Source organism: Dichomitus squalens, assembly GCF_000275845.1.
Source record: "Dichomitus squalens LYAD-421 SS1 unplaced genomic scaffold DICSQscaffold_14, whole genome shotgun sequence".
Lineage (NCBI taxonomy): Eukaryota > Fungi > Basidiomycota > Agaricomycetes > Polyporales > Polyporaceae > Dichomitus > Dichomitus squalens.
The window spans coordinates 84,273-96,403 of NW_006766896.1; the positions used below are offsets into that span (position 1 = coordinate 84,273).

General features: G+C 54.6%; 3 protein-coding genes across 3 annotated transcripts in view; 1 reads left to right on the forward strand and 2 right to left on the reverse strand.

Annotated features, from left to right (window-relative positions):
• DICSQDRAFT_60440 (Six-hairpin glycosidase) overlaps positions 1-924 on the reverse strand; it is a gene marked incomplete at both ends in the record, with an annotated part of 4,786 nt that extends 3,862 nt beyond the window's left edge. Inside the window, one exon of the mRNA XM_007365721.1 lies at positions 359-924. Within this exon, the coding sequence (XP_007365783.1) occupies positions 359-924 (566 nt within the window). The remainder of the gene's footprint in view (positions 1-358) is intronic.
• Positions 925-5,143: 4,219 nt separating this feature from the next.
• Positions 5,144-8,245, reverse strand: DICSQDRAFT_155140 (general substrate transporter; the record flags this gene model as incomplete). The annotated part of the gene is made up of 13 exons (XM_007365722.1): positions 5,144-5,557; positions 5,629-5,938; positions 6,128-6,227; positions 6,298-6,553; positions 6,641-6,662; positions 6,730-6,771; positions 6,842-7,052; positions 7,430-7,488; positions 7,547-7,574; positions 7,624-7,749; positions 7,811-7,891; positions 7,944-8,005; positions 8,234-8,245. The coding sequence occupies 13 exons, from the start codon at positions 8,243-8,245 to the stop codon at positions 5,217-5,219; spliced, it is 1,650 nt and encodes a 549-aa protein (XP_007365784.1). The 3' UTR covers positions 5,144-5,216.
• A 2,247-nt stretch (positions 8,246-10,492) lies between these two features.
• DICSQDRAFT_155141 (uncharacterized protein) lies at positions 10,493-11,099 on the forward strand. The gene is made up of 2 exons (XM_007365723.1): positions 10,493-11,033; positions 11,072-11,099. Exon 1 carries the CDS (start codon positions 10,761-10,763, stop codon positions 10,989-10,991), a length of 231 nt encoding a protein of 76 aa, XP_007365785.1. The 5' UTR covers positions 10,493-10,760; the 3' UTR covers positions 10,992-11,033; positions 11,072-11,099.
• The last annotated feature ends 1,032 nt before the right edge of the window (positions 11,100-12,131 follow it).

The following is a 12,131-nucleotide window of genomic DNA, read 5'->3' on the forward strand; positions in this document are numbered from 1 at the left end:
GACGGAGATGAGGTCGAACGTCGTGACTGCGATACCCGGGACTGCGATAGACATGTCCCCGCTCCACACCAGCCTGTCCCGTTTCGCGCCATCGGTCAAAGTGGAAGTGCCATTCGTGATGGTCGTGTTCAGCCACCAGTCCAGTGTACCGGTGACTGTCGAATTGCTCGTAATTACATTGAGATAGTTGAGAGCGTCGCCACGGGTCGGGTCGATCGTCACGAGTTGATTGGTGTACGCCCCTGCATCATCGTGAGTACGAGTTGCAGGTCAGGATGGGCGACCCTCTCACCAGCGTACCACACCCTACGGCGACCGTCAGCTTGAGTCAGCTACGTAGCATTGAGTGGGCACACACCGGTTCAGCTTCTCGTCGTTAGAATGGAACCATCCTGTGTAGTTCCGCAATGAGTCGGCTCTCCAATGCGGCATCGCCGTGAAATGCACCCAGAGGTCGTTGATGGAGACCTGGCCGGGACCGAGGTTGACGACCGTTAGATAGCGGAACGCGCCACGCTCCCTGTCAGTAGGAGGCGCATAATGTCCCGCACCCGTAAGGTTGAACACGAGAGGTGCGTCCAATCCCGCGTCCGCCGTGGCGTCGGATGCATCTGCAGAAATCCACAGAGAGCTTTCGGTGAAGGTGAAACCGACCGCCCCGCCGTTCGAGGTTGTATTGAAGTTGACCGAGCCGGCGATATTTTTGCCAAAGTCGTATGTTACCGAGGAGTTGAAGGTATCTAAGATGAGACTGAGGGAAACCTGGCTGTCTAAAAGAGCAGTTGCAGCGGAAAGTGAACCGCTTTGGAGCCGTACGGCGACGGGTCGAAGAGTTCGCGAGGGAGGAGCAAGGATGTATTGTTGGTAAGGTACGGCAGCCACAGCCGTTGCGCAGAGCAGCGGAGTTGGGTACAAAACGCGCATGTCGACGCCGATGGCAAGCCTATGGAGAGTCGCGACTCAACATCCCCTCCAATGCCTTTCACACTATATGTAGCCTCCTTGATATCGCTTGAGTGTATGCGGGACCGGGTACGGGGGCAGAACTGGATGCCAAGAAGCGAAGACCCACATGACGGCGTTACGAACAGCAAGCAGCAAGCATCACCTCATAGCCATATGACTGGTCAGACGTTCATTGGGATGCTTCTAAGGTAGGGGCAGTAACTTACATCAGACTAACCGTGAGTCCGCGAGTCTGGGTAGAGGTCATGGGCGGCCGGAAAAGATGATCGTCCATCGCGTGTCATAGAGGTATCCCGTACTCCGTGTTATGAGCTCCAAGGAAGTCGACAGGGCGCACGTCGTGCAATGGCGTGTCGCTGTAGCCGTATCTATAGGATGCTTGAGGAGATGAGGAGTGATAGACGGCGGCGGTACTCGAGAGTCGAAAGAACGAGTCGCAAGCGCCGGCGTTGGGCGTGGTGATATCGCGCCTCCGCCGCCCCGGGCCGGGCTCTCCTCTGGGTCACAGCCGCTATCACGGGTGACGACATTTGACATCTACATACCAGGCCTCCACCAGGCCTCCACCCTTGAAGACCTGAATATTGTGCGAGCATACGCTTCATCTCGTGCGCCCCGAGTCTCCTAATTACTGGCACCTGTTACGGCTGACACTGACCAATTGAGGGGCTGCCACAGAAGGGGATGAGCAAAGAAACTCTTACTGCCAAACACTCGGAATGCGCAAGACGAGCGCATGTCACTTTCGCCAAAAGGACAAACGTCTCCTATGTGTTGTGAGAGTGAACGAGTACGTTTCCCTTCACTCTACATCATCGTCTGGGTGAGGACAACTAGCATGCAGCACGCTGTATGCTTCCAATACGGCGCATATATGCAGGCTCCGGGCAGACCAAAATAGTGTTCCGAGTAGGCAAGGCTAGAGCTCGATTTTGTTCCTTGCGCCCGTCAGTCGGCATAGTATAGGCTGACCCAAGCAGTGTCGCCAATGGTCTTACGGCCGCATATATTCATGCTAAACGAATTTCGGCACAAGACAACCCACCACATTCCGATCTCGTATCTTATGCCGCATGGAACGTGTCAGACGGTGTATGGTCTTGCACTCCATGTTACCTCAATAATTTACAAGAAACGCGAAGGACGCGCGAAGCTCGAGAAGGGTTGCGCCGTCCGCTCACCCGACCCGAGGACCAGATAGGGGCAACTATCCGGTAGCTATTTGCCTAAGCATAAAGTGTCATCAGATCGAGAACGAGAAGTGCTTGATGCATAATCAGGGCATATCCAGCCATGAGTGCTCGAGTGCTGACGAATGGGACGTAATATGCTGGAAGGCGCGATGTTCATCAGCGATTGGGGCACACGAAAGTTGACATAGACTGCATTCGATGCATCCTCATGCCATGAGTTCTATTTCTGCTCAGTTCAAACCGCGAATCTATCCGTCTTACTCGCACCCTTCGTTACGTAGCGGTCCACTCTAGAATGGATATATGATGCTATACCTTTGGTTTCATTTGGCCAGCAGAACCGTAACTCTGCTATTCTCGGACGGGTCTCCACCGACGGAAAGTGCTACTGCTCCCCAGCTTAAAACCCCCTTCTTCACTCCGAATGCCTCTGCAGCAGGTGAGCAGAAACATTTTACACGTCGGCTCGTAAGCCCTCTGATATAGTAATCTAAACTCATATCCGTGCTCTCGTCCATTCATCGTTGAGGTTAGAAACTATCTATATGCTACCGACGGTGCACCGGTGAACTTTGAGATTGTGTCCGGAGCTTCTATGATATCTATTATTGAGAATGAGGGATCTCAGTTGGAAGGTGAATCATTTCAGGCTAGTTCGCACAACAGAGGCTGGTCATGGGGCTAATATTGCATATCACCATCTGATATCACGAAGGAGTGAAGTGTTCCTTCATGGAACCATGAGACAAGATAAGGAGCCACCAGTTAACTCACATTATGGATCTTGGTACGTATATACACTCCCCCCGCTCTCCGTGATTGCCCTCTCACAAACCACGCATTGTATCCATCCCTCCTGTTCGCATGTCGTCCTCTCAGGCTGCACAGTTAGCTGTTCAATATGCTAACAAGTGAGTCGCGTCGTTTTGCATCTCAAGCTCAAACTACAGGCACTGAAGCCTGCCCACACGGTGTAGCATGATCGGCAATTACTGCTTTTGTGCTGGAGCAGGTATGCCGCTCATTCGCAGTCCGTCGTTGGGCCCTCAACACCATGTAATTGCTGCTAACCCTGCGTATCACAGTGGTCTTCTTGTACGACTCAATCGTCACTACAATAGACGAAATACGGTTCTTCTGGAGAGGGAAAGTGACCGGAGCGGCCATACCCTTCTGGCTGAATAAGTACATAACCACGCTCACCTTGGTCTGGGACCTTGCGACTGGATTGAGCATATCCGACAAGGTATGTAACCTCCATTGGATGAGCTGAGTATGTCCGCTGACAAACTATGCCAGAGGTGAGTTGATCCTACTGAGCCGCTCCTGCTCAGGAGTGCTAGAACCTCACATGTATGTGTAGCTGTGCCCTCTCTATGAAAGGGGATTATGCTGTGGGTTCCTTGCTAAACCTAATTCCAGCAGGTGAGCCCCGCGTACCTCTTGTTCCGAAGTGAATCCAACTCAAAACTGGTTCATTCAGCCTTCGTAGCTATACGTGTTTATGCACTCGGAAGGAGCTGGTTTCTATGCACTATTGCCATCGTCCTATCCGTAGTGCCTGTGGGAGCCAATTTCGTGAGATTGTTGTGTAACACATAGGTCATCGTCTCCTGACTGCTTGACAATTGGCAGGTCAACTTCTGGTATCAACTGACGGGAAAGAATATCTTCCTCTTCGGATGTGAAGAGATCGACCATACCCCCGTGGCTCTCTCGACAAAGTCAGTCCCTACCGCCGCTTGTATAGTGATGTGCTAATGCCTTACTAAAAAGATTGCATTCGCTTCAGACGTAAGGCGTATACCTATACTAGATAGCCCCCAACTCTGACGGGCGATTATGTTAGTTGTCATTATATCCCGCTCCTGCCTGATTGCGGCAGATTTCCTCGCCATTGGTGCAACATGGTCCACACTGGCCCAACGACCTCACAGCGTCCACCATATGAGCGTGCTCAAAGGCACTATATCCAGTGTCTTCTTGCTTGATGGTAAGCTCTAGCGTGTACACCCAATTTTCTCCTAGCGACGCCAACGTTATTGCATTCAGGGACAGTCTATTTTGTGTGAGTCGCATACAATAGTCTTCCACCAAATCTCACCATCACCTTGCCTAGCACCCTTTCTATCCTCAACTGCTTGCACCTAGTTTTCACGGTTCTCTCGGTAATGCGGCACTTGTTATCCTAGGTTATGATACACTCATGTCCAACAGCTGGATTCGAATGGGCTGCAAAGCACTAGCGCATTAACTACTTTCACAATCCCGTATGAGTGTATCTTCCCATATCGGAAGCTTTCTACTGAACTAGGATCATGCTTTCCAAGGTTATCGGCCATTCTCATATCCCGCTTCCTCCTACATCTGCAGTCGGCGAGTCTCCGAGACGTCGGCTTCATAGCCTCTTCGCATGCTACCTCGACAAACCCCGAAGGCTCTATTATATTCGACCGGGTGGTCGGATCACTTGGTACTCCGATTGAAGCCCATGATTATATCAGACCAGAAGATGACTATGGGGAAGATGATGACGAGGTCAGAAATGAGGAAGCAGACCCGGCCTGCACGTCCAGAGAGTAGGTAGACTGCCTGCGGTTGTGATGTAAAGGAATTACAACCACTGTTTCATTGGATCGACGCCCTCGAATTCCCCATGCCGATTGCCAGTCTTCCGATCCGTCTGAGAATGGACGTGTGCGATTATATATTCCGCTTCACTATACAAACACACTTCAGTTGGTATTACGCCGCACGTTTCTCTTCTCCACGCGTATGGCGCGACTTCCCGACCTCCGTCAAGAAGTTCGTCCACTATCATGTGCTACAGGGCGCGGCACAATCGACAGGAATGCCAATGCATCGTCTTCTGGCATACACCTGGATACTATGACGAGCTCAAGGGTGTCCTATGGCTCCATCAGGTCAGCGATAGTGCCGAGATTAAAGCACCTCATTCATACGTAAACCAAATGTGTCATGGAGCCAAGTCATAGTCAATCGTTATGAATCCTACAATACAGCGAGAAACTAATGCAAGGATGAACGCTTCTATATTCAGATCTTCTCTGGGGCGTTCTCTACTTCTACAGGAGGGGGTGGGGCTTTTTCATCCTCGCCTGCCTCTACCTCCGAGTCGGGCAGCGGCATCTTGCCCTGGATGCGGTTCCGCTCCGCCTCCTCCTTCATCCGCTTGAAGTTCGCCTCCTCGTCCCACACGAACGGACTCTTGCTCATGAACAAGTAGTCCATCTCCTCGAGAGTCCTGTTCGCCGTCTCGGGGTAGAATGCCCAGATGAGCGGAATGCTCAAGAAGTTGATCGCGCCGAAGATGTGCAGTGTGTTCTCGCCGATGCGGTTGAACATGACCGGGTTCAGCAGCGTCAACCATCCATTGCCTGCCAAGCCAGAAGTAGAGCGCCCTCAGCTATCCGCACAGCGCGCCCAAGAACAACAAGAGAAGACGCACCAATCGACCAACCAAACACTCCGAAGGCGTTACCCTTCGCGCGCACCTCGAGCGGGAACGTCTCCGTCGGGTACACCCACGGGATCGTCAACCATGTCGCGCCGAATATGAACGTGTATAGGAACACGAACAGGGCCGCCGCACCACCGTACTGCGAGGCCTTCTCCGGGTGGTCCTTCAGCAGCCGCGCAAACGCGCCAGCGAGGATGAGCGAGATGCCCTGGCCCACGGCGCCCCACCAGAGACCGACACGCCGGCCGAGGCGGTCGATGGTCACCACGGCAAGGAGCGTACTCAACATGTACGTAACCTAATTGCGGTTGCGTGCGAGGGTGGATGATCGTGTAGGGCGGACATGAAGGAGAAAGAAATCACGAAGCCAGCATGTAGCACAAGGGAGAAGCAACGTCAGGCACGCGAAGAACGCCAAGGACAAAGGATAATAAGCATCGCAACAAGAGCAGCTGATTAGAAGCGAGGCAAATGGGGTCGTACTTACGTCGTTAAGCCCGGACAACCACTGCGCCTTGCGAGCGCCATAGCCAGCCTCCGCAAAGATGGTCGGTGCGTAGACAGTGATCGCTGCAATTCCAACCCACCTATCAAGCCAAACGATTAGCTCTTGGCGACGTAAAGGGTTGCTGATGACGAAGCGAGAGAAACACGCACTCCTGGACGATCTGGAGCCAGACCGAAAGCTGCACGCGCCGTGCGATGTGCAAGCCGCCATCGTGAAAGCCAAAGAACATGGAGATGTACGAGTTGCGCTTCGAGTGTTCCTTCTCGAGCGTGACTGTCGCGGCGATATCCTCGTACTCGCGCTGTGCCTGGGGCGCCTCGATGTTCCCGTCCTCTGAGCGCAGACGGCCGAGAATTGCGCGCGCTTCGTCGACGCGACCCATCTTTATGAGCCACCGAGGAGACTCTGTGGGGTATCGCGAGTGCAGGATGGAGGGTTTCGGATTAGTCAGCATGGGCTTCGTACGTTCGTTTGAAGGGGAACGTTAATTACCGGGCATCCATGGAATGCACGCCTGTGATGAGATGAAAGGCGTGAGACCGACGAAGACGTCAGCTGGCACGCACGCGAGCGGTACTCACCATGAACCCGAGCACAGGGATGATTTGGAACGCAATCGGGAACTGCAATGGACAAGAACCAATGAGTTCTCGTTTGTCATGGGGCCTTCGGTGGACTGCATGCATCACGTACCCTCCAGCGGACTTGGGACGTGCCGTCCCCCACGAAGCCGAGGCCGAACTCGAGCCAGTACGCGACGACCACGCCAAAGATGTTGAGTGTGAACTCGCTTGCGATGAACGCTCCGCGCGAGGTGTGTGTCGCCACTTCAGCGCTCCAAACGGGTACAATTGCGTTGAGGTGGCCAGTTCCAATACCGTTGATGATGCGGGCACAGCACATCCTGCGATCACCGGAGTCAGCATAAGTCGAACGTTCGGTTTGTGCATGGGCGAAGGCCGTCTACACAGGTCGATGATTCACCATCGGCCTGAGGACCCAGCGGTGGATCGCCCCATGAATGCATCCTGACCACCTTCTGTGCCACCCCTGCCGAGCACACAGGCGCCTTCCCCGCAACTCTAAACTCTAGTTGGCGCGCACACAAGGTGTAGCACCTCCTAACTCGTTCGCGAAGCTCGCGCGTATGAGACGACAGCATGTAGCGAAGTCGACGGACATGAGGCAAAGCCCCCTGACGGAACCATGGCACCAGCTCCGGTGGTAATCCATTCGGAGAAGCATCTCTGATACTGCGAGGCCAGAAAGACGCGAGCTCACCATGCAATATTCTGAGCGGAGCACTGGAGCGCAGCGCCAAATAGAACCCAAATGCTGCCCTGTTGAGGTTGACGTAAGTCAGTTGCCGCACTAACACCATGGTGAGGTGAAGACTACCAGAATCATAGTCTTGATACGTCCAAGCCTGCGTAACGTGACGTTAGCTCGCGTACAAAGACGTCTTGAAGGCATACCTGTCTCCAAGTACGCCACCCATCAGACACCCCAATAGCGTGCCGAAATAGTAGATGCTAACGATGCCGCCCTGCCGTGTCGGTTCCGTAATATGTGCTACATAGCCCTCTGAAGGACCTTCATAGCTGCATGCGAGCCATTGCGCATATGAGCGTTGTACATGGCGCATTACTTTGTCAGACTTACGTCGAGTATCCGAGCTTCATCACCCGAACATAGTCGGGAGAGGTGTTTACACCTCCCATCATGCCTTGATCATAACCGAAGCTGAGGCGGAAGTCAATATCACGATATGGGAAGAGGTAGTGCAGAAACGCACAAGAAAATTGCCAGTCCAGCGACGGCGTTGATAGTATAGTACAGTCGTCTACCCGCAAGCCTCTTTACCATCTTGTGCGGACTCACGCCAGTGTCCTAGTGTGCGATGTAAGGCCTTCACGAGAAATTTGTGCAAGGGGAGGAAGGGGAAGTCGTGGAGAGGCCTCTCGAGCGTCGGTTACGCTGGGTCAGACGAGGAGGGCACAAGTCAAGTTTGTTTGGCGACCGCCTCCCTTTAAGTCGGGCACTACCGCCGCCGCTATCGCAGTGAGCAGAGGGCGGGGTAAGAGCCGACTCCGGCATGATAGCTTTCCCGAGCTCGTCGCACCCGTTCGCAGGCGAGGTGGAGTCTTGTGATCATCCTTCTTCGAGTTCGTGCACTTCGACTACCATCATGCCCGTCGCTTAAGCAGCCCGGGCCGCATAACCCGCACGTACGCGCCCACTGCGAAACTATGAAGCGGGACAAAGTGACGCATTGACTCTGTTCGTCGAGCGGATGAATATTTCCGTACACAACCTTAGAGGTCATGAGAGCGTAACTAGTGGCGCATCCCGACGTCGGTAATTTCGTCGACGCTGCACTCCTTGTCGGCGAGCGCACTTGGTGCCTGAGAGGCTCTCATTTCACGTCAACGCAGATCGGCATGCGCCCTTCTGCAAAATTGTATGAGTTCTTGTGGTTCACTGTGGTGTCGGCGAGGCGGCAGAAAAAGTCTTACACGTCAAACAAAAGCTGGCCCTTGAACTTCGCCTGCATCGACTGTCTGCCGACAATCATTGTCAAGCCGCCGTGTCCCAGGACATATGACGTCGGCGATGCCCCAGAATTTGCTAAGCGGCGTTACGGGCCGTGATGTGGGTACAATGCGCCCGCCGACGAGGGAATCCGAACGACAGCAGGGACTTGAGCAGCTGCATGAAATCAAGATTAGTCCAATGCATGCATGACATCTTCTCTAGAAATTCGTGCCAATGCATCGAAAGCTTGAAGTCAAGCGAGGCGAAGTTCATGCGCGAGGATGCATATATAGAGGCACAGTTCGGGACGGGGTGATACGGGGTACGGCTAAAGCGGCGGGACCTCGAGCGTTCCGAACTTTGTTCCGACCCACCATGGGCGTCTATACGACCACGGAACCGATGCCGCCTTCCACAATCGGCCACTCCTCCATCATCCTGCCACATCGACAGTTCTCTCTGCCGGAATGCAGCTCACTCCACCACTTGCCTTCCTTCGAACCGCTTATGTTTCTTGCACTTGTCGAGGAGAACCGACTTGCCTGGCCACTTGCATCAGCAGCACATTTTGCACCCTCGATCTCAGGCGTCAGTACACGCAGCAAGTCAGCGTGACGCCCTGCCACTAGTGCGCCGAGTCTCGCATCGGAACACCTCTGGCATCCCGTGTCAGAAGCAGTTGGAGATGGCTGTGGCATGCCGCCAGCACTTCAGTCAGGTGCGAAGTATATCTGAGCGTGGTCTCGTACAATTACGGTTGACATGCGTCTCGACTATATTGATGAGATCGGGAGGAAGACCGTCGCATCTTCCGTGCAACGTCGTAAACGTAGCATTCTGTGCGAGTGCAGAACCCATGAGCATGCAGACTCTCACGGCAGGGCTATCCTTGTCGATTGAACAGCTTCCTCAGCTGGATCACCTCCTGGCCGCCTTCGGGTCAGTTCCTACCTTGGAAGAGCGGAATTAGCAGCGGCCACGACGCCCTCGAGGCCAAATTCTCCCTCCAGCGCCGACTTAAATACGTCATTATCCTTCATGTCGTGCCTGGAACGGAGGGAGCATCCAGCCAGTTGAGTGAGTAGCTCCAGCGTTCACCGTTTGTCAACTACGTGCAGCCTTCCATACCCAAGTACATCAGGCCAAAGACATGCGCGCATATAAGCCGTCTCTGGCTTGGCGCTATACAAGGTAGGCGTTTGTCTCAACTCTGTGCACATGCGCCCTGTTGAAACATACATCATCTTCAGGTTGACGGGCCAAGGCCCTGCCGCGCGCCGTGAACGAAGGGCGTCGATGTGCTGTTCTGTAAGATATGTCCGGAGCGCTGACCCCTTGCGAACTTGACACATCCTTTCCCTTCTCGCAGCGCTAATAGCTCCAGGTCCAGAACCAGTCTCTGTTGCCCTCCGTGACGCCTATGCGGAGAACGTTTCTTTAGACGACCTTCGTACCGGGTGTGGCGTCGCTGAAATCAGCTACCCCATTGGCTGCCTTGCTTCTTCATTGACTCTTTCTGCCGGTCCCAAGTCCAATGTCATCTCAATGACCACATCGGTCTAGCCGAATTGAACATCCAGGCTCTCCTGGCCGCTACTGAACGTCCGCCGAGGTGCAGACCGCAGCCACACTGGAAAATTTTGCTGCGCCACATGACGGCACCAGTCAGGGCCCTATATGGCAGTTTTCCGACCCAGTCTCGCTGACGACGTCGATCCTGGGTAACTGCACCCAGAAACAGCTCACCGTACGATCCGTCCCTGCATATCATATCGTTCTAGGTCCCCCGATGTCACACCCGACGGTCACAACGCCGAGCATCTGACGTGCGTCGAAGGGACCCCCTATTACCGGCCGTGCTTCTCTTGCTCAGCGCAAGACACCTCCCAGCCACACACCATCCGCTTATGGTAATCGGAGCTTTTTGCACATCGCGTCCTCACGGTATCTCCGTGATTCCTGCGCGCTACGTGTCGACTGAAGGCGATCGTCTCAAGTAACCACCCGCGCTTCCATGTTCCCTGTCGTATCGTGAGGCCATGAGCATCCGTGCGTACTCACGAGCCTGCTGATCTCGATGCATCCTACATCGTGCCCCGCATTCGCAGTGCCTTCTTTCTGCTCTACCGTCCGTGACTCGTCTCCACCTGTCCTCGGGCCTGGGAAAACGCTTGCGTATGCCCCTTCGAACCAGAACGCCTGGGATATCTCGACCTCTCGTGAAGGGATTGCGACGGCTGCCTTCGCGAAGTTGCCCTCAGCATGCTATGACGACAACCTGCCTCGGCATCTGTATTGCTCTCTCTAGCGACAGCATCCGGACTTAGGACTCCAGAAGATACCTCGCAGCCAAAGCCTACAGTCGTGACGTGGTCGTCTTGCTGCGCGCGACCCTTCATCAGCGCAAACTCAACTCTCACACTCCCAACCCGGGTGCACTCGATCAGCAGCCAGCAATCGCCCACGGCCAAGGACTCGGCGCAATTCAGTGCCAGGCGCTATAGAAGGTCAAGGAACCGAGCGCAATCACAGACCGTGCCTTGGGGGCCGTCTTCAAAACCACAACGTGCACCCGTTCTATGAATCCATGGAAGCCCAACGCGCTCAGCACTTTGAGCTAGCTGCACAACGAGGCCTGCGGGCTGATGTGGAGTGCACTGCTGACTGACTCCTTTCAGTCCCTTTGGGCAGTAGGCCGTGCGCATCCGAGCGTTTCCCGGCACCTCCGGATTCTGAGTCCCGCTCGATCCTGCGCTCTCTCGGGACGCCGTCTATATGTCTGCTGCGAACGGAACGGTGGTGTTACGGATGGTACTGGCGCGCCACTGCGATGCCATTCCGGCGTGTGTGGCGTGCATATTGTGCACTATGCGCGTGGATCACGCTGTAGTGGCGAACCGTATGGCATTAGCGTAGCAGACGAGCTCTAAGAACGCTCAGAACGCGTCTGCACGCGTCGTGTTGGTTACAACTGCGAGCTCCGCGTCGCCACTCTGCCCGTACTGCCCGCGTTCGTTCTAGCGGCGGCGCCTTTCTTGCCCCCCTCACGGCAGGCAAAGCGCGATGGTCCGGGTGAGGAAATCTATGCTAAATATACGTGCCATGCAATGTGCCCGTAAGATTTCCCAAATCACAAAGAGGGATACAAAGGCCCACTGGAAATGCTAGGGTCAGGTTGCGTTGCCCATAAATGCCACACAACTTTCCCTGCTCGGAGCCTGGCGCTTTGCCCGCCGTGCCTCGCCTAGTTTGCCTGGCGATGATGCACGCCCCGTGTCCATGTTAATAGTGCGCCAATCCCTCAGAAGCCTTCGCGTTCCCGTACGTTGGTGGAGGGCTGCCAGTACCAGTGCCGGTGTTAGTGTCGAAGCCAGGCAGCTGCAGCGCGAGCCTCGCGCTCGATGCTGATCTCGTTCCTCCCATGCATGCGGATCGCCCAATCTCCCAT

What these genes read in the sequence shown, in the direction of transcription:
- DICSQDRAFT_155141 (XM_007365723.1), top strand. Translation starts at nt 10,761, where the DNA reads ATGCATCCTACATCGTGCCCCGCATTCGCAGTGCCTTCTTTCTGCTCT.